Source organism: Octopus sinensis, linkage group LG29 (assembly GCF_006345805.1).
Source record: "Octopus sinensis linkage group LG29, ASM634580v1, whole genome shotgun sequence".
NCBI lineage: Eukaryota > Metazoa > Mollusca > Cephalopoda > Octopoda > Octopodidae > Octopus > Octopus sinensis.
Window position 1 is genome coordinate 8,707,515 of NC_043025.1, and position 21,835 is coordinate 8,729,349.

Below are 21,835 nucleotides of genomic sequence, written 5' to 3' on the forward strand. Positions count from 1 at the left end.
GGCTAAACATAGAGGGGACAAACAAGGGCAGACAAACGGATTAAGTCAATTACATCAACCCCAGTGCATAACTGGTACTTAAATTATTGACCCCGAAAAGACGAAAGGCAAAGTCAACCTCGGCGGAATTTGAACTCAGAACATAACCGCAGACGAAATACCTATTTCTTTACTACCCACAAGGGGCTAAACATAAAAGTGACAAACAAGGACAGATAAAGAGATTAAGTCGATTACATCGATCCCAGTGCACAACCGGTACTTAATTTATCGACCCCAAAAGGATGAAAGGCAAAGTCGAACTCGGTGGAATTTGAACTCAGAACGTAACGGCAGATGAAATACCTATTTCTTTACTACCCACAAGGGGCTAAACATAGAGGTGACAAACAAGGAGAGACAAAGGGATTAAGTCGATTATATCGACCCCAGTGTGTAACTGGTACTTATTTAATCGACCCCGAAAGAATGAAAGGCAAAGTCAACCTCGGTGGAATTTGAACTCAGAACGTAGCGACGGTCAAAATACAGCTACGCATTTCGCCCGGCGTGCTAACATTTCTGCCAGCTCACCGCATTTTTATATATAGGTGGAGGCACCACAGTGTGGTCAAGAAACTTACCCCCCACCATCTTTACCACTACAACCACTGACCATCATCTTTACCCCCACCCCCCTTAAATTGCAGGCTCATTTTTTTGAGGGGCCCACCACCAGTTCTTTAGAAAGAAATAGGATTCTCCAAAAAAAAAAAAAGGTACTTACCTGCTACTGATATATCATCCCAATAGGGTGAACTAAACATATAGGTCCCCGTTAAAATCTGTTTTGTTAGAGGCATGTCTTTCCGGTCTTCAGAGAATGGAGGATAACCAACCAAACTGAAACAAGAGAAGATGAGAGAGATAAAAGCAGAGATCAACTCTTTCATAATTATATTTCTAATTGGTTTCAGTTAATTTTCAATATAGACGAGATTTTAGAGGGAGGTTTAATAAAATATTTGTTACTCTAACCATTCATCATTTGGCACAAGATCACCTCCCCACCCCATGCCCCGTCCCCTCTCACAGGATCTTTGTCTTGCAAGTTACTTGGTGACCCTGCTGATGCAGGTGCCACTTAGAAAGCATCCAGTCCACACTGTAGAGTGGTTGGCATTTGGAAGGTCGTCTAGCTGTAAAAACCATGCCTAACAGAACTTGCTTGTGCTGGTACCATGTAAAAAGCATCCAGTCCACACTATAAAGTGGTTGGCATTTGGAAGGTCGTCTAGCTGTAAAAACCATGCCAAAACTGACCTTGCCTGTGCTGGTACCATGTAAAAAGCACCCAGTCCACACTATAAAGTGGTTGGCATTTGGAAGGTCGTCTAGCTGTAAAAACCATGCCAAAACTGACCTTGCCTGTGCTGGTACCATGTCAAAACAGACACAGAAGTATGATGCAGGATTCTGCTTGGCCAGCTCCTATCAAACAGTCTAGCTCATGCCAGCATGGTGGGAGAAGATTAAATGATGATGATGATTAGTATCATCATCATCATGTCACCTCTGTTTTCCATGCTAGCACAAGTCGGACAGTTCAACAGGATCCAGGATGCTGCATGAAGCTCCAATTTCTGTTTTGGAATGATTTCTAAGGCTGGATGTCCTTCCTAATGCCAACCACTTTACAGAATCTATTGGGTGCCTTTTTTGCTTTTCATGACACCAGCACCAGTGAGGTTGCCTGATTATCTGCATTGCTAATAAGGAAGTTTTTCATGTTATTTTGTTATTGTATTTGGTTTGTAAGACTCTTGATATGAACTCATATCTCCCGAGATACTTCAAACGTTGATGATAGTGTTTTTGTTAAATATGTAAGCATGTATTTGCTGCCCCCTCATTATCGAGTATGGCTATTGCACGAAGCTCAATCAATGTTGTTATCGTGCAATGCCTGTGCAAGATTTTTTTTAAAGTGAGGAAAGGCTGTGCACTGAGTCAATCCCACTCACTAAGCAACAGCAACCATAATCTGAAAAGAAGAACAAGTCAACATCATCGGTAACCACTGAGCCGCAGGTTTTATGTCGGAGTTATCCCAGTTACTTCTCCTAGAAGGATGCCCTAACAAAGGCTAGGAGTCCTTCACTCCCAATGGCTTAACTGCGCGATCAGGTATTCAGTCCGATTATTTCTATGTCCCCGCGCAAGATACAGCCTTAAGACATTTATTGGATGGTTGTTGACTCTCAAGAGTTCCTCCGCCCTTTGACGGGTTTTGTTTTTCATCCCGCAGGGTGTCCAATAAACACCCTCCTCACCAAGCAAGCTTGGTGGGGTTGCCGGTTTAGTCGCCGACGACCTGACCATGCAACAGGTTGTACTGGGTTACATGTTACCAGTAACACTCGAAAGTGACCTGACATATACATATATACATAGGAACATATATTTGAATACATACATAAGCATATATTTACATACACACACATGGAATGGAAGCACTCCATCGGTTACGACGATGAGGGTTCCGGTTGATCCGAATCAACGGAACAGCCTGCTCGTGAAATTAACGTGTAAGTGGCTGAGCACTCCACAGACACGTGCACTCTTAACATAGTTCTCGGGGATATTCAGCGTGACATAGGGAGTGACAAGGCCGGCCCCTTGAAATACAGGTACAACAGAAACAGGAAGTAAGAGTGAGAGAAAGTTGTGGTGAAAGAGTACAGCAGGGATCACCACCATCCCCTGCCGGAGCCTCGTGGAGCTCTTAGGTGTTTTCGCTCAATAAACACTCAACGCCCGGTCTGGGAATCGAAACCGCGATCCTACGACCGCGAGTCCGCTGCCCTAACCACTGGGCCATTGCGCCTGCAGTTTAAACTTACCATATAAAAAGAATTACACCCAGACTCCAGCAGTCAACTGCTTTTGTGTAACTCCCTCTTCCAGCGGTCAATAGAATCTCTGGGGCCAAGTATGTGGGTGTTCCACAGAATGTTTTTAACACACTGCCATTATCAAAGAATTTGGACAATCCAAAATCTGTCACCTGGAGGTACAAGAACAGAGAGGGAGATCAGGTGTGTGTGTGTGTGTGTGTGAGTGAGTGAGGAAGGAGTGAGTGAGGAAGGAGTGAGTGAGGAAGGAGTGAGTGAGGAAGGAGTGAGTGAGGAAGGAGTGAGTGAGTGAGGGAGGGAGGGAGGGAGGGAGGGAAGGGAGAGTGAGTGAGTGAGTGAGTGAGTGAGTGAGTGAGTGAGTGAGTGAGTGGGTGAGTGAGTGAGTGAGAGAGAGAGAGAGAGAGTGAGAGAGAGAGAGAGAGAGAGAGAGAGAGAGAGAGAGAGAGAGAAAGAGATATCAGCTAATTAACAATTACAATTAATGAAATACAACATTCAGTACTTGAAGCTGATGATTTCATCATCATCAATATCTTCTTTTCCATGCTTGAATGAGTTGGCCAGAATTTATTGAGGCAGATTTTCTATAGCCAAATACCCCTCCTGTGGCCATCACTCATCTATTTACAAAGGCTAGGAGTCTTTCACACCTAATGGTTTAACCGCGCAATCGGGCATTCAGTCCGATTATTTCTATGTCCCCACACATGATACAGCCTTAAGACATTTATTGGATGGCCGTTGACTCTCAAGAGTTCCTCCGCCCTTTGACGGGTTTTGTTTTTAATCCCGCAGGGTGTCCAATAAACACCCTCCTCACCAAGACCAGACATGTTTTTGCAGAATAATGGAAATGAATAATATTCCATTTACAACAAAAAAAAAAAAAAAAAAAAAATCAAAAATCAAAATCGATCAACATCAATGGAAATTGTCGCTGTGATATCAGTGCTAGTGGCACATAAGAGAACCATCCGAACGTGGCCGTTGCCAGTGCCGCCCTGACTGGCTTCCGTGCCGGTGGCACATAAAAAGCACCATCCGATCGTGGCCGTTGCCAGCCTCGCCTGGCCTCTGTGCCGGTGGCACGTGAAAAGCACCATCCGATCGTGGCTGTTGCCAGCCTCACCTGGCCTCTGTGGCGGTGGCACGTGAAAAGCACCATCCGATCGTGGCCGTTGCCAGCCTCACCTGGCCTCTGTGCCGGTGGCATGTAAAAAGCACCATCCGATCGTGGCCGTTGCCAGCCTCACCTGGCCCCCGTGCCGGTGGCACGTAAAAAGCACCATCCGATCGTGGCCGTTGCCAGCCTCACCTGGCCCCCGTGCCGGTGGCACATAAAAAGCACTCACTACACTCAAGGAGTGGTTGGCGTTAGGAAGGGCATCCAGCCATAGAAACACTGGGCCTGGTGCAGCCTTCTGGCTTCCCAGACCCCAGTTGCACCGTCCAACCCATGCCAGCATGGAAAGCAGACGCTAAATGATGATGATGATAATGAACAATAACATAATATCAAGACAGGGAGACACAAACATACACACACACACACACGTGTGTGTGTTACTGTCTGCTTGTACTGACAGTTGTAAACGAGTGCCACTGTCATGCTAGCAGTGTTGTTCATTTCCAATCTTCTGTGAGAACACGTCTAGTCATCATCATCATCGTTTACCGTCCGCTTTCCATGCTGGCATGGGTTGGATGGTTTGACTGAGGTCTGGAAAGCCAACGGCTGCACCAGGATCCAATCTGATCTGGCAATATCTCTACAGCTGGATGCCCTTCATAACACCAACCACTCCGGGAGTGTAGTGGGTGCTTTTTATGTGCCACTGACATGGGAACCAGTCAAGCAGTCCTGGCATTTACCACGTTTGGATGGTGCTTTTTATGTGCCACCAGCACAGGAGCCAATCAGGGGGAACTGGCATTGACCACTTTTGGATGATGCTTTTTATGTGCCACCAGCATGGGAGCCAGTCGGGAGGCACTGGCATTGACCACGTTTGGATGGTGCTTTTTACGTGCCACCAGCATAGGAGCCAGTCGGTGGGGCACTGGCATCAACCACGTTCGGATGGTGGGGGAAAATTTTACCTTGCTTGCGAAATAGGTTTGGGGTGGCAGTGGGAAGTGCTTGGAAAATCAACCTCAACAAATACCTATTTCTTTACTACCCACAAGGGGCTAAACATAGAGAGGACAAACAAGGAAAGACAAACAGATTAAGTCGATTATATCGACCCCAGTGCGTAACTGGTACTTAATTTATCGACCCCGAAAGGATGAAAGGCAAAGTCGACCTTGGCGGAATTTGAACCCAGAACGTTATGGCAGACGAAATACCGCTAAGCATTTCGCCCGGTGTGCTAACGATTCTGCCAGCTCACAACCTCAACAAATACCATCCAACCCATGCAAGCATGGAAAAGTGAATGTAAAAATGATGCTAATGATTATACAATGGGCTTTTTTTACGCTTCTGTCTATCAAGTTCACTCACAAGGTTTTGGTCAGCTCAGGGTTATAGCAGAAGACATTTGCCCAAGGTGTCCTGTAGAGGGACTGAAACCTAAAACATGTGGTTGGGAAACAGACTAGGGAGTTGGACTCACCGTTACAAGATCGCGGTTTCAATTCCTAGACTGGGTGGTGTGTTGTGTTCTTGAGCAAAACACTTCATCTCACGTTGCATTGCAATCACTTTGACACCTGATGTGTGGCACACAGTGCACCTGTTCAGGTAACGTTAATTTGATGGAGAGAGTGAGCTAATGTGCGGCATCAACATTTGATCACTATAAACAAACCATATGTGGAGGTCATTCAGCCAAAGCTGAACACTCATCATCATCATCGTTTAACGTCTGCCTTCCATGCTAGCATGGGTTGGATGATTTTGACTGAGGGGCTGGCGAACCAAATGGCTGCACCAGGCTCCAATCTTGATTTGGCAGAGTTTCTACAGCTGGATGCCCTTCCTAACGCCAACCACTCTGAGAGTGTATTGGGTGCTTTTACATGCCACTGGCATGAGGGCCAGTCAGAAGGGACTGGCAATGACCTCGCTCGAATCTTTTTACAAATGCCGCCGGCACAGGTGCCAGTAAGGCGACACTGGTAACGATCACGCTCGAATGGTGCCTTTTATGTGCCGCTTATATATATATATATATATACGATGAGCTTCTTTCAGTTTCTGTCTACCAAATCCACTCACAAGGCTTTGGTCGGCCCGAGGCTATAGTAGAAGACACTTACCCAGGGTGCCATGCAGTGGGATTGAACCCGGAACCATGTGGTTGGTTAGCAAGCTACTTACCACACAGCCACTCCTACGCAATGCCGATGGTATTTATTTCTTTATTGCTTTTTATGTGGCACCAACACCCACGAACCTGCAAGGTTAGGATTGCTCAGATGACAAGGGGTGTAGGGGACATGCCTGTAGGCAAGGACAACCACAATTTTACTTAGCTTCACGTGGCTTCTCAAGCACAGCAAACCACCAGAAGACTCAGTCCTTTGTCATCCCCTTTGTGAGGCCTACACTCTTAAGATCCTTTCTGACCACTTCGTCCCACATTTTCCTGGGTCTACCCCTTCCACATGTTCCTTCTTCAATTAGAGATCGGCACCTCTTGATGCAACAGTTTTCATTCATACACATCACATGGCCACACCAATGCGGTCTTCTCTCTAGCACACTACATATGATGCTATATATACCCAGTTTTTCTTTCAAACTACTAACACTCTGTTATATATGCACACTATATGCACACTGACATTACCCATCCAGTGGAGCATGCAGGTTTCATTTCTTTCAAGCCTTTGCCCCAGCATGGCCACAATCCAATGAATGAAAAAGGATAAAATGGTAAAAAAGAAATGATATGTATTACCTTTATCAAAGTTTCTTCTTCATCAGTCATCAGAAGGATGTTTTCTGGCTGTGATTAATGGAAAAGAAAGAAAATAAAGTTTGTGCCCCAGTATGGCCAAAGCGAAATAGTTGAAAGCAGTGAAAGAATAAAAGCGAAACAAAAAATAAATAAGAAGAAATTATACAAAAACCATTCGGAAAAGAAAACATGAAGAGAAAGAGAAAGTGAAACTAGGGTTGTTGTTGAGGCTATGCCCAGTTCCCCATGATAAAAAGGTGTTCCAGCCATAACCATCTCATTTTCTCTTTATTCAGACAACATAGCACTGCTAGAATGAAATGAGATGACCAGTCATGGTTGTTTGGATGCTGGCTATTTAATGGGGACAACTGGACATCTGACCAATTTTGGTGACAGTGACAGTACTTTTTAGCACTGGAGGGAAACACACACACACAACACACAGAGACATTACAAATTATTAATTGAATACGAGTAACATTAACACTTTATCCTTATACACATAAAGAGAATTATGCTCACACCAAGAGAGAGATATTACACTCTCTTTCTTTTACTCTTTTACTTGTTTCAGTCATTTGACTGCGGCCATGCTGGAGCACCACCTTTAGTCGAGCAAATCGACCCCAGGACTTATTCTTTGTAAGCCCAGTACTTATCCTATCGGTCTCTTTTGCTGAACCGCTAAGTGACGGGGACATAAACACACCAGCATCGGTTGTCAAGCAATGCTAGGGGGGACAAACACACACATACATATATATATACATATATACAGCGGGCTTCTTTCAGTTTCCGTCTACCAAATCCACTCACAAGGCATTGGTCGGCCCGGGGCTATAGCAGAAGACACTTGCCCAAGATGCCACGCAGTGGGACTGAACCCGGAACCATGTGGTTGGTTAGCAAGCTACTTACCACACAGACACAAACATAACTAGATGCTCCTACACATAAACGGAGACAGAGAGTGATTTCTGCCAGCTGAGGGGACCAGAGCAACCTGAGATAAAGTGTCTCATTCAAGGACACAACATGCAGCCACCTATCAAGCTCACAACTTTACAATCATGATCCACTTAGCTAAGCGCCTTCACATCTGAATATAAGTCTGAACAGCAATGTTACTAACCTAATGACATCACACACAACAACAATACCTTTATTGTTTTTTTATCTTTGGTCAGTAAATGTTATTTCCTATTCGCTCCTATCTAGAAATCAAAGGAAATTACTGGGATCTTTTCGGTTAAGCTACCCTTCCCCCACCCTTAACCCTAACCCTAAAATAGATTGAAATGCAATAGATCGATACTAGGGTCATAATTATGGGTGACAATTTCATATGACACCGCTAGAAAAAACTGCCGTTCAAACGGAAAAGATCCAATCACTGCTTTTCCCTTCAAACTTTGCCTTTGTGACTTAGAGTCTCTCTTTTACTCTTTTACTTGTTTCAGTCATGTGACTGGCCATGCTGGAGCACTGCCTTTAGTCAAGCAAATCGACCCCAGGACTTATTCTTTGTAAGCCTAGTACTTATTCTATCAGTATCTTTTGCTGAACCGCTAAGTAACGGGGACGTAAACACACCAGCATTGGTTGTCAAGCGATGTTGGAGGGGGGACAAACACAGACACACATATATATACGACGGGCTTCTTTCAGCTTCCGTCTACCAAATCCACTCACAAGGCTTTGATCGGCCCGAGGCTATAGCAGAAGACACTTGCCCAAGGGACTTATTCTTTGTAAGCCTAGTACTTATTTTATTGGTTTCTTTTGCCATACCGCTATCGCAGAAGGCACTTGCCTAAGGTCCCACGCAGTGGGACTGAACCCGGAACCATGTGGTTGGTAAGCAAGCTACTTACCCACACAGCCACTCCTGCATCAATGTTTACAAACAAACCTATTTTCCATTACATTTCACACAAATTCAGCACTATAGCAGACATTCTACTCAATACCTATTTCTTTACTACCCACAAGGGGCTAAACACAGAGAGGACAAACATAGGGATTAAGTCGATTACATCGACCCCAGTGCGTAACTGAAACTTAATTTATCGACCCCGAAAGGATGAAAGGCAAAGTCGACCTCGGCGGAATTTGAACTCAGAACATAACGACAGACAAAGTACCGCTAAGCATTTTGCCCGGCGTGCTAACATTTCTGCCAGCTCACCAATACCACAGATCTGTTTGTTGTCTTTGGTCAATAAGTGTTATTTCCTATTTGCATCTAGCTAGAAATCAAAGGAAATCGCTACTATTCCCTTCACACTTTGCTTTTATCACCTGGACATCAGTGTTTTGAAACTGACCTATTTCCCATTACATTTCAGACAGATTCACCAATGAAATGCTGAAGCAGAAATATCATTATAGAAAATATTCTGCTGAATACCACAGATTTGCTTGTCAGTCGCTTGACCTTAACCACTTGAGCTTGTCCCTCAGTGGCTTACAATATGTGCATCTCTGATGATGAGCAGGTGTTGTGGGGGAGCATCATAGCCATGTGTTGAGAGGGATTCTTCGGGGTTTTGAATAAATATAACAAAACCATAAAATCAAAGGAAATCCATACTATCCCCTTCAAACTTTGCTTTTGTGACTCAGACCTCAAACTGACCTATTTTCCATTACATTTCTGATAGATCCAGCTCTGTGTTGCTCAAGCAGAAATATCGTTATAGCAAATATTCTGCTGAATACCACAGATTTGCTTGTCAGTTGTTTGACCTTAACCACTTGAACTTGTCCCTTAGTGTCTGACGATATGTGCATCATCAATCATGAGCAGAAGTAGTAGGGGAGCATCATAGCCATGTGTTGATAGGGATTCTTTGGGGTTTGCATAAAAATGTAACAAAAGCAAAGTTTCAAAGAAATATTAGCCATTTGTCATACTTTCTAGGGGTCAGCAAATAAGAAATAACAGCTGCTACCCAAGGACGAAAATTGTGTTCTACTGTGTAATAAAACCATCTCTAATGACATAACAGAAGGAAAAAAAAAGCGGGTCATCTTACCTTCAGGTCCCGATGTGTAATACCTTTATCATGGAGATACTAGAAGGAGGTAGAGAAAGAAAAACATGACATCAGACATTGAATTTACACATCCAAGAGAGAGAGGTAAAAATAGAAAGAAAAAGGGAGACAGAAAGGGAAGAGAGAGAGAGAGAGAGAGTGATGCATGAGTGAGTGATGATGTGACCACACATACAGGCATGCGCATGAGTGGCTGTGTGGTAAGTAGCTTGCTTACCAACCACATGGTTCTGGGTTCAGTCCCACTACGTGGCACCTTGGGCAAGTGTCTTCTACTATAGCCTCAGGCCGACCAAAGCCTTCTGAGTGGATTTGGTAGACGGAAACTGAAAGAAGCCCGTTGTATATATCTATATGTGTGCTTGTGTGTGTTGTTTGTCCCCCCAAACATCGCTTGACAACCGATGCTGGTGTGTTTACGTCCCTGTAGTTTAGCGGTTCGGCAAAAGAGACCGATAGAATAAGTACTAGGCTTACAAAGAATAAGTCCCTGGTCGATTTGCTCGACTAAAGGCGGTGCTCCAGCATGGCCGCAGTCAAATGACTGAAACAAGTAAAAGAGTAAAGAGTAAGCACGTACATGCTCTCATTTTTGTTAAGTACCTTATTACAGCTGGGTGGACTGTGTACAGCAGTGATAGAGCATACATACTACATAATATCTATTTACGGCCAAGTGGACTGGGCACATGGAGATATGTGGCCAACTGGTTCAGGTGCTACACTCATAATTGCAAGATTGTCGTTTCAATTCCCACACCAGACAGTACATTGTGTTCTTGAGCAAGACACTTCATTTCACATTGCTACAGTCCACTCGGATACAATTGAGTAACCCTGCAACTGACTGGCATCCCATTCAGGGGCAATGTTGTGATCGTGGAAACCAGGTGACTTGCAACAGTAATATCTGTGCCATGTGAAAGTGCCCATACTTGTGCCACACAAAAACACCGTGCCAGTGCCATGCAAAAAGCACCCATTCTGGTTCCACATAAAGGGAACCCATTTAGGTATCGCATAAAAAGTACCGATGCTGGTCCCACATAAAAAGCACCCATTCTGGTGTCACATAAAGGGAACCCATTTAGGTATCGCATAAAAAGTACCGATGCTGGTTCCACATAAAAAGCACCCATTCTGGTGTCACATAAAGGGAACCCATTTAGGTATCACATAAAAAGTACCGATGCTGGTCCCACATAAAAAGCACCCATTCTGGTGTCACATAAAGGGAACCCATTTAGGTATCGCATAAAAAGTACCGATGCTGGTGCCACATTAAAAAGCACCCATTCTGGTGTCACATAAAGGGAACCCATTTAGGTATCGCATAAAAAGTACCGATGCTGGTGCCACATAAAAAGCACCCATTCTGGTGTCACATAAAGGGAACCCATTTAGGTATCGCATAAAAAGTACCGATGCTGGTGCCACATAAAAAGCACCCATTCTGGTGTCACATAAAGGGAACCCATTTAGGTATCGCATAAAAAGTACCGATGCTGGTGCCACATAAAAAGCACCCATTCTGGTGTCACATAAAGGGAACCCATTTAGGTATCGCATAAAAAGTACCGATGCTGGTGCCACATAAAAAGCACCCATTCTGGTGTCACATAAAGGGAACCCATTTAGGTATCCATAAAAAGTACCGATGCTGGTGCCACATAAAAAGCACCCATTCTGGTGCCACGTAAAGGGAACCCATTTAGGTATCACATAAAAAGTACCGATGCTGGTTCCACATAAAAAGCACCCATTCTGGTGTCACGTAAAGAGAACCCATTTAGGTATCACATAAAAAGTACCGATGCTGGTGCCACATAAAAAGCACCCATTCTGGTGTCACGTAAAGAGAACCCATTTAGGTATCGCATCAATAAAAGTACCGATGCTGTTCCACATAAAAAGCACCCATTCTGGTGTCACGTAAAGAGAACCCATTTAGGTATCGCATAAAAAGTACCGATGCTGGTGCCACATAAAAAGCACCCATTCTGATGTCACATAAAGGGAACCCATTTAGGTATCACATAAAAAGTACCGATGCTGGTTCCACATAAAAAGCACCCAATCTGGTGTCACGTAAAGAGAACCCATTTAGGTATCGCATAAAAAGTACCGATGCTGGTGCCACATAAAAAGCACCCATTCTGGTGTCACGTAAAGAGAACCCATTTAGGTATCGCATAAAAAGTACCGATGCTGGTGTCACATAAAAAGCACCCATTCTGGTGTCACGTAAAGGGAACCCATTTAGGTATCACATAAAAAGTACCGATGCTGGTTCCACATAAAAAGCACCCATTCTGGTGTCACGTAAAGAGAACCCATTTAGGTATCGCATAAAAAGTACCGATGCTGGTGCCACATAAAAAGCACCCATTCTGGTGTCACGTAAAGAGAACCCATTTAGGTATCGCATAAAAAGTACCGATGCTGGTTCCACATAAAAAGCACCCATTCTGGTGTCACGTAAAGAGAACCCATTTAGGTATCGCATAAAAAGTACCGATGCTGGTGCCACATAAAAAGCACCCATTCTGATGTCACATAAAGGGAACCCATTTAGGTATCACATAAAAAGTACCGATGCTGGTGCCACATAAAAAGCACCCATTCTGGTGTCACATAAAGGGAACCCATTTAGGTATCGCATAAAAAGTACCGATGCTGGTGCCACATAAAAAGCACCCATTCTGGTGTCACATAAAGGGAACCCATTTAGGTATCACATAAAAAGTACCGATGCTGGTGTCACATAAAAAGCACCCATTCTGGTGTCACATAAAGGGAACCCATTTAGGTATCACATAAAAAGTACCGATGCTGGTGCCACATTAAAAAGCACCCATTCTGGTGCCATATAAAAAGCACCAATGCCGGTGCCACACAAACAGCATCAATGCCGGTGCCATGTAAAAAGCACAAGTGCCGGTGCCACATAAGAAGCACCGATGCCAGTGGTATGAAAGGGGCACCCATGTCAGTGCCACTTAAAAAGCTCCGGTCCAGTTCCACGTAAAGGGCACCCGTGCCAGAGCCACGTAGAGAGCACTCGTGCTGGTGCCGTGCAAGGAGCACCAATGCTGGTGCCACATAAAAAAGCTGTAGAGGAGGCACATGGTTACATAGGCGGCGAGCTGGCAGAATCGTTAGCATGTCGGGCGAAATGCTTAGCGGTATTTCGGCTGCCGTTACGTTCTGAGTTCAAATTCCGCCCAGGTCGACTTTGCCTTTCATACTTTCGGGGTCGATAAATTAAGTACCAGTTACGCACTGGGGTCGATGTAATCGACTTAATACCTATGTTGTCCCCTCTATGTTTAGCCCCCTGTGGGTAATAAAGAAATAGGTTACCCAGCCAGTGAGAAAGAGAGACAAAAAGGAAGAGCTAGAGAGAGAGGAAGAGAAACAAGTAAAAGCTGTTAAGATAGTGATGATGATGATGATGTTACCTTAATGGCTGAGATCATCTGATATAAGTATAACCGTGAAATCGTTTCTGGAACTGCTCCTTTATTTCTCACTCGGTCAAACAGTTCTCCACCTTCATCCTGCGAAAATACAATTTTGAAACAATTATCATCATCATCATCGTATAACGTCCGCTTTCCGCGCTAACACAGGTTGGACGGTTCAACCGGGGTCTGGGAAGCCAGGGGCTGCACCAAGCTCCAACCACATGGTTCCAGGTTCAGTCCCACTGCATGGCACCTTGGGCAAGTGTCTTCTACTATAGCCTCGGGCCGACCAAAGCCTTCTGAGTGGATTTGGTAGATGGAAACTGAAAAGAAGCCCGTTGTATATATATATATATATATAGGTGCAGGAGTGGCTGTGTGGTAAGTAGCTTGTTTACCAACCACATGGTTCCAGGTTCAGCCCCACTGCATGGCACCTTGGGCAAGTGTCTTCGACTATAGCCTCGGGTCGAGGAAAGCCTTCTGAGTGGATTTGGTAGATGGAAACTGAAAGAAGCCCGTTGTATATCTCTTCTTCTTGTCTTGAGACAGCATTCACCCGGGGTGGGTTGGGCTGGCTTCATTCATCCTCAATGCTGCATCTCTCACAAATGCAGACTGAACATATATACGTCACATATGTGTGTGTGTGTGTGTGTATATGTTTGTCTCCCCAACATCGCTTGACAACCGATACTGGTGTGTTTATATCCCCGTCACTTAGCGGTTCGGCAAAAGAGACCGATAGAATAAGTACTGGGCTTACAAAGAATAAGTCCCAGGGTCGATTTGATCGACTAAAGGCAGTGCTCCAGCATGGTCGCAGTCAAATGACTGAAACAAATAAAAGAAAAGAAAATAACTAACACACTGCACTGGCTTGTTGGGATGCTGGTTTGCCCCATTACTAATCCAGATGCTACTACTTTCGGTCAGAGTAGACGGAAGGGAATAGTAGGGGTTAAGAAAAACCATAAAAAAAAAATTTTTTAAATAAAAACTCTAAAGGGGTTGCTGATGGAAAGGGCATCCATCAACCTGCAACCTGTTGACCCATCCAACATATACAATGGAAATGGACGTAAAAATGATGATGATGACGATGATGTAAAATGATGACAAAATTCTTTAATTTGGGGAACGATACGAAAAGAATATCAAGAGAATTAAGAGTTTGGTACTTACAATTCAAGAACAATATAAAGCGTATCTGGTACGTCTATGACTTCGTTCACGCTAACGATACATGGCTGTAATTAGGCAACAAGACATTTGGCATGAAACAATACATTCAGACTTTGTAATATTAGTGTATATACACACACAAAAAAATATAGATATATATATATTTCTTTACTACCCACAAGGAGCTAAACACAGAGGGTACAAACAAAGACAGACAAAGGGATTAAGTCGATTATATCGACCCCTGTGCAGAATTTGAACCCAGAACGTAGCGGCAGACAAAATACCGCAAAGCATTTCACCTGGCGTGCTAACGTTTCTGCCAGCTATAGATATATATAAACTAGCACTATGACCCGGCAATGCTGGGTCATAGTGCTAGTGCATGCATATACAGCTGCATGCGTTCGCACTGTCCAAATCTCCGACCAGTCACATACAGCTAGCTGGCATTCAATTGGTATATCAAGTTTCGGGCATTTTGATTGGGTTTGGGATAGAAAATTCACAAAAAAGTCACTTCTATTGATTTTTGTAATGGCTTTGCGGGGTGACTTTGTATAAAGGACATACACGCAGACATTTTGCCGTTTATATAGAGATACATTATATACACACACACACATTTCGCCGGGCGAAATGCGTTGCGGTATTTCGTCTGCCGTTACGTTCTGAGTTCAAATCCCGCCAAGGGCAACTTTGCATTTCATCCTTTCAGGGTCAATAAATTAAGTACCAGTTACGCATTGGGGTCGATATAATCAACTTAATCTGTTTGTCTGTCCTTGTTTGTCCCCTCTGTGTTTAGCCCCTTGTGGGTAGTAAAGAAATAGGTATTTCGTCTGCTGTTACGTTCTGAGTTCAAATTCCGCCAAGGTCGACTTTGCCTTTCATCCTTTCGGGGTCAATAAATTAAGTACCAGTTACGCATTGGGGTCGATATAATCGACTTAATCCGTTTGTCTGTCCTTGTTTGTCCCCTCTATGTTTAGCCCCTTGTGGGTAGTAAAGAAACAAGTATTCTGGATCTTATTATCTTTGACTCCTCTATTATGCTATCGTTGATAGCTCCGCAAGACAATGGACTGTGGCTACAGAGGATATGTGGAGATTTTAAAGAAGTGAAGCCAGCGTGCTTCACTTGATGATGCATATATGACAGGGTGTAAGTGATTTGAGAGAAAAACTGGGTATACGTAGCATCAGATGTAGTCTGCAAGAGAGAAGACTGCGTTGTTGTTGCATGTGATGTGTATGAATGAAATCAGTTGCATCAAGAGGTGCCGATCTCTAATTGTGGAGGGAACGTGTGGAAGGGGTAAGCCCAGGAAGATGTGGGACAAAATGGTGAGAAAGGATCTAGAGAAGTCAGGACTCACAGAAGGGATGACAAGAAACTGAGATTTCTGGTGGTTTGCTGTGCTTGAAAAGACACGCAAAGTAAAAGCTTGGTTGTCCTTCTATATAGGGTTGTCCCCTGCAACCTTTTCCAGCTGAGCATCCCTAACCTTGTGGGCTCATAGGTGCTGGTGCCCAGTAAAAAGCACCAGTAACGAAGTCATGGAAAAGCACTCGTGCGGGTGCTGAGTAAAAGCACCCGGTACCCGCAGTTAAGTGGTTGGGGTTAGGAAGGGCATCCAGTCGTAGAGACCATGCCAAAACACACATGGAGATTGGGTACCTTCCCAGCTGGCCAGCTCTTGTCAAACGGTCCAACCCACGACAGCATGGAAAACTGACATTAAAAAGCACCATTCGAATTGTGGCCGATGCCAGCGCCGCCTTGACTGGCTTCCGTGCCGGCGGTACGTAAAATGCACCAATCCGATTGTGGCTGTTGCCAGCCTCGCCTGGTACCTGGGCAGGTGGCACATAAAAAGCACCCACTACACTCACGGAGTGGTTGGCGTTAGGAAGGGCATCCAGCTGTAGAAACACTGCCAGATCAGACTGGGCCTGGCAGAGCCTTCTGGCTTCCCAGACCCCAGTTGAACCGTCCAACCCATGCTAGCATGGAAAGCGGACGCTAAACAATGATGATGATGATGATGATGATTAACATACGTTACAAGGAAAAATTTTTTTAATGAAATAGAATTTAATTAGTGGTAATAGCATGGCAATAATCCAAACTAGAAGCTGCTCAAATACTTACATGGTTAAGAGACTGTAGTATCTTGGCTTCACCTAAAGCTTTCACACCATCATTCTGGAGGGGAGTAGAAAAAAGGAGTTTTTTAACCCTTTATTGATACATCTCAATAGAAAATAGTTCCAAACGTGACATTCCTCCCTCAAAAAAAAAAAAAAAAAAAAAAGAAAGAAAAGATGGTGATAAAACTGCTTTCGACAATTAAGGACAATTAATTTTGAGTGGATATAACTGATTTCTGCAGTAAAATGGTTAATATTTCTATAAAACATCCTAGATATGAATGGAATTACAATAGAAGACTTAAACTCCCAAGAGGCTCCCTCACAGGTTTGTATAAGTAGCAGTTAAGTACTGGAGTTGATTTAACCCTTTAGTGTTCAGATTATTCTATCAAACATAATGCCTATTGATTCCCATTGATTTGAATTAATCATGCATTATCTCATATCTTCAAGATCTTGATGGTGTAATTACCTAATGTAGAATAACATTGTAGGGTAGGTGTGAGAGCCTGGATCTGGTCAGTTTGAACATAAAACAGATTAACTATTTTGGTCGGATATGGCCGGTTTAAATACTAAAGGGTTAATCCTTATATGCACAATTAATCCACCAAAAATAGAATTGGTATTTTCTGAAAGTCACCTTGCTTCTTAGACATGAATGAAATTATAAGACTAAAACTTCCAAGAGGCCCTCTCATTGGCTAGTCTATGTAGCAGCTAAGTACAGGAGTCGAGTTAATTATCATCATCATCATCACCAACATAACATGGCAGTCCTGGTTTAGGATGAATGTTACTGTAATTTAGCCCCAGGAGACATGTTAAGTTGACAAATAATCTTCACTCCAAAGTACTGTTGCTGAATACCTCTTACTCTTTTACTTGTTTCAGTCATTTGACTGCGGCCATGCTGGAGCACCGCCTTTAATCGAGCAACTCGACCCCGGGACTTATTCTTTTGTAAGCCCAGTACTTATGCTATCGGTCTCTTTTGCCGAACCGCTAAGTAACGGGGACATAAACACACCAGCATCGGTTGTCAAGCAATGCTAGGGGGTCAAACACAGACACACAAACACACACACGCATACATATATATACATATATACAACGGGCTTCTTTCAGTTTCCGTCTACCAAATCCACACACATGGCTTTGGTCGGCCCGAGACTATAGTAGAAGACACTTGCCCAAGGTGCCACACAGTGGGACTGAACCCGGAACCATGTGGTTGGTAAACAAGCTACTTACCACACAGCCACTCCTGCGCCTTGTTGTGAAATTTACAAATACTAATTTTTAAAGTTATTTTTTATTCAAACATTACTAGACTGGGAACTTTTGCATAGCACCTTGTAAAAAAAAAAAAAAAAAAAAAAAAAAACTGTACCACACTGCTTGAAGTAGAAAATAATGTACCAAACCAAACAAAGAAAAGTAAGTACTTACTATTTGGGTGCAACCACCAGTAGAGAATCTCTTTTTTGAGATGACTTTTATCGCATATCTATCACAGGTTCCCTTTGAAAATCCCAGCTTCACCTCACCATATGCACCTCTGAAATATCACAGAAGGGAGGGTGATGAGTTTATATTGAAATATACGGGGTCATTGAAAAGTAACTCCCTATTTCAAAATATATATATAAAGACTAGCATTATCGCCCGGCGTTGCTCGGGTTTGTAAGGGAAATAACTATATAAGCATTTTTAGAGATGTAAAGTATGTGGAAGCACTCCGTCGGTTACGACAATGAGGGTTCCAGTTGATCCGAATCAACGGAACAGCCTGCTCGTGAAATTAACGTGTAAGTGACTGAGCACTCCACAGACACGTGTACCCTTAACGTAGTTCTCGGGGATATTCAGCGTGACAAGGCCGGCCCTTTGAAATACAGGTACAACAGAAACGAAGTAAGAGTGAGAGAGAAAGTTGTGGTGAAAGAGTACAACAAGGATCACCACCATCCCTGCCGGAGCCTCGTGGAGCTTTAGGTGTTTTCGCTCAATAAACACTCACAACGCCCGGTCTGGGAATCGAAACCGCAATCCTACGACCACGAGTCCGCTGCCCTAACCACTGGGCCATTGCGCCTCCACGCATTTTTAGAGATGTAAAGTATAATAGCCATCTCAATATGGCTAACCACAAAGGGAGGGGTTACCGTAGCTTTTTACGTTCTGAGATTTAATAATAAATTTTTAGAGAGTTACTTCCCTTATATATGCCAAAAATGCATTAAAAATGGGAAAAACTGATGGTAAATTTTTTTTTAAATCGTAGACTCATGCTAATACCCAGAAGGGCTCGATATGAATCACGACTATAAGATACCTGGTTTTGGTTAAACTGCACCGCAAAATGTGGGAGTAGTTAGGAATCTAAATCGGAGGAGACAGAGTCTCACACACACACAACTTCAATTTTATATATAAAGATATAGAGATACTTGGTTACCCAACAAGAGAGAAGAACAAGAAGAGAGAGAGAGAGAGAGAGAGAGAGAGAGAGAGAGAGAGAGAGAGAAATAGTGATCAAAAATGAAGGTAAAAACAGGTGTGCTACTGTCAAGGAGATGCATGGATACCCAGCCAGAGGAATATGTTGAATAAAATCATAATATTCTTTTACTCAAAACCAGAAACCCTTCAGCATCCCTTCGTATGTGTATGCGTTTTTATACACACTTGTACTTGTGGCGACATTCACCCTGGGCAGTTTGAGTCGGCTTCTTCTTTGGAAGAAGTTTCGTGGGAATATGTGGATTTCACAAGCTGTCCTCAACAATCCCGCATGTAGAGACATCCTGTTTGCCGCAAATTGTCCGCAGACACAGGGACAGAACGACCGAGGAACCGCTGGTTGCCGAAACAGACACTCCGAGGATTTTCACCAGAGCCCCGTCTGCCGGTTTGTGGCCCTAATACCACTCGGTGTCAGACCAATCTGCCTTGGGTGGCCCTACCAAGAACCGAAGTTCCTGACGGCCGTGGGAATATGTGGATTTCACAAGCGGTCCCCAACAATCCTGCATGTGGAGACATCCTGTTTGCCGCAGACGCAGGGACAGAACGACTGAGGAGCCACCGGTTGCCGAAGCAGACACTCCGAGGATTTTCACCAGAAAATTAGGTTGTGGCCCTAATACCACTCGGTGTCAGACCAATCCACTTGGGTGGCCCTACTAGGAACCGAAGTTCCTGACAGCATAGCTCTGACACTACCCATTGCCAGGGTACCCACCACGGTGAGGAGGGGATGGACTTTGGAGACACACACACACAACAGGCTTCCACACATTTTCCATCAGCAAAATTAACTCACAAGGCTTCGGTCAGCCTGAGGCTCATGGAAGCCACATGCCCAAGATGCTGTACAGTGGTATTGAAAACAGAACCTTGCAGTGACAAAGCAAGCTTCTTAAACACACATCCATGACTGTAAATACACACACACACGACAGGCTTCTTTCAGTTTCCATCTACCAAATCCATTCACAAAGCTTTGGTCAGCCCAGGGCCACAGTAGAAGACACTTGCCCAAGATGCTGCACAGTGGGACTGAACCCAAAACGATGTGTTTGCAAAGCGAGCCTCGTAACCACACAGCCATGCCTACACCTGTCATTAACAACAAACGAAGAAACAAATACTTACTTTCCCAATAGCTTTGTAATGGTGTATTTGTCGGTGAGCTGTGGATGTAACCCTTCATTAATACTTTCCATGTGGGTATACAGGTAGACTGGTCGGAAGGGAGAGAGAAAAAAAGTCGAGAATTACAATAAAAATAATAAGGATCTTTTCGGTTTGAACGGCAGTTTTTAACATAATTTCCACGTAACTAAACACTTTTAAACTTCGTATACTGGTAGAATGTGTTTATAAAACATCTTTTTCTCTTGGCTTTATTGAGAAAATTCTATAGTTTGTAAGATATTTGTTGGTTTTTTTTCTTCAATTTCTGCAATTTCAACCAATCAATGACGTCTATCGAGGTAAAAAAAAGTTCTGTGCCGTATGAATATGTCCATCGTTTAAGAAACAGATTGAGTTTATTTACATTTGTGAAGAAAACAATATACCCTTCCCCCCACTCCAAACCCAGATTGAAATGCAATAGATCGATTCTAGGGTCATAATTATGGGTGACAATTTCATATGACACCGCTAGAAAAAACTGCCGTTCAAACTGAAAAGATCCAATAATAATAATAATCCTTTCTTCTATAGGCACACTACCTCAAAAGTACAAGTGTAACACTGGGGTCAGTGTTTCCCCTGGTACTTTTTTCATCGACCCCAGTGTTTCACTGGTACTTTTTTCATCGACCCTGAAAGGATGCAAGGCAAAGTTGACCTCAGCAGAATTTGAACTCAGAATATAAGGATAGATGAAATGACACCTAGCATTTTGCCAAGCATGCTAACGTTTCTGCCAAGAAGCCACCTTAATAATAATAATAATAACAATAATAATAATAAATGCCCTGATGCAGTACCAGGCAGTGGCTCTCATGGCTTCTGATCTTAACTGATAGGAAGTGTTATCATGTACATTGTTTTGTCTTGGTATAAAAGATGGGCTACAGCAAATATTCTGCTCAATACCACAGATTTGCTTGTCAGTTGTTTGATCTTAACCAGTTGAGCATGTCCCTTAGCGGCTGACAATATGTGCATCTCTAATAATGAGCAGAAGTAGTGGGGGAGTATCATAGCCATGTGTTGAGAGGAATTCTTTGGGGTTTGAATAATTCACCTCTGGAAACATGGGTATTTCGTTCAACAGCCTTAAACAACCCTTATTCAGGGACCTTATGAGCAGGATGGGTTACTCAACCAGAAGAAAATTTTAACTGGGCCCCACCTGCAAGGTCATGTGCTGTTTATCTTGATCAGAGATCACCATGTCGCGCACATATGGTTGTGATGCATGTGCCTGGTGTACCCTTATCAGACGGGTAGTCATGATGGGTATAGTGGGCTTTGTATATTTTACCCCAGTGTCACTTTGAGGGCATGCACTGCTCTCTCACTCAATAATAATAATCCTTCCTACTAAAGGCACAAGGCCTGAAATTTTGGTTAAGGGACTAGCTGTTTATATTAACTGCAGTGTTTAACTGGTGCTTATTTTATCAACCCCAAAAGGATGA

General features: G+C 43.5%; 1 protein-coding gene across 1 annotated transcript in view; it reads right to left on the reverse strand.

Moving 5' to 3' along the window:
- Nucleotides 1-21,835, reverse strand: part of LOC115226143 (serine/threonine-protein kinase Chk2-like) — a 51,667-nt gene that overhangs the window by 15,862 nt on the left and 13,970 nt on the right. The window contains 9 exon segments of the mRNA XM_029797137.2: nt 767-882; nt 2,883-3,046; nt 6,803-6,850; nt 9,844-9,882; nt 13,326-13,424; nt 14,513-14,581; nt 16,672-16,725; nt 18,126-18,234; nt 20,334-20,421. Of these exon segments, the coding sequence (XP_029652997.1) occupies nt 767-882; nt 2,883-3,046; nt 6,803-6,850; nt 9,844-9,882; nt 13,326-13,424; nt 14,513-14,581; nt 16,672-16,725; nt 18,126-18,234; nt 20,334-20,421 (786 nt within the window).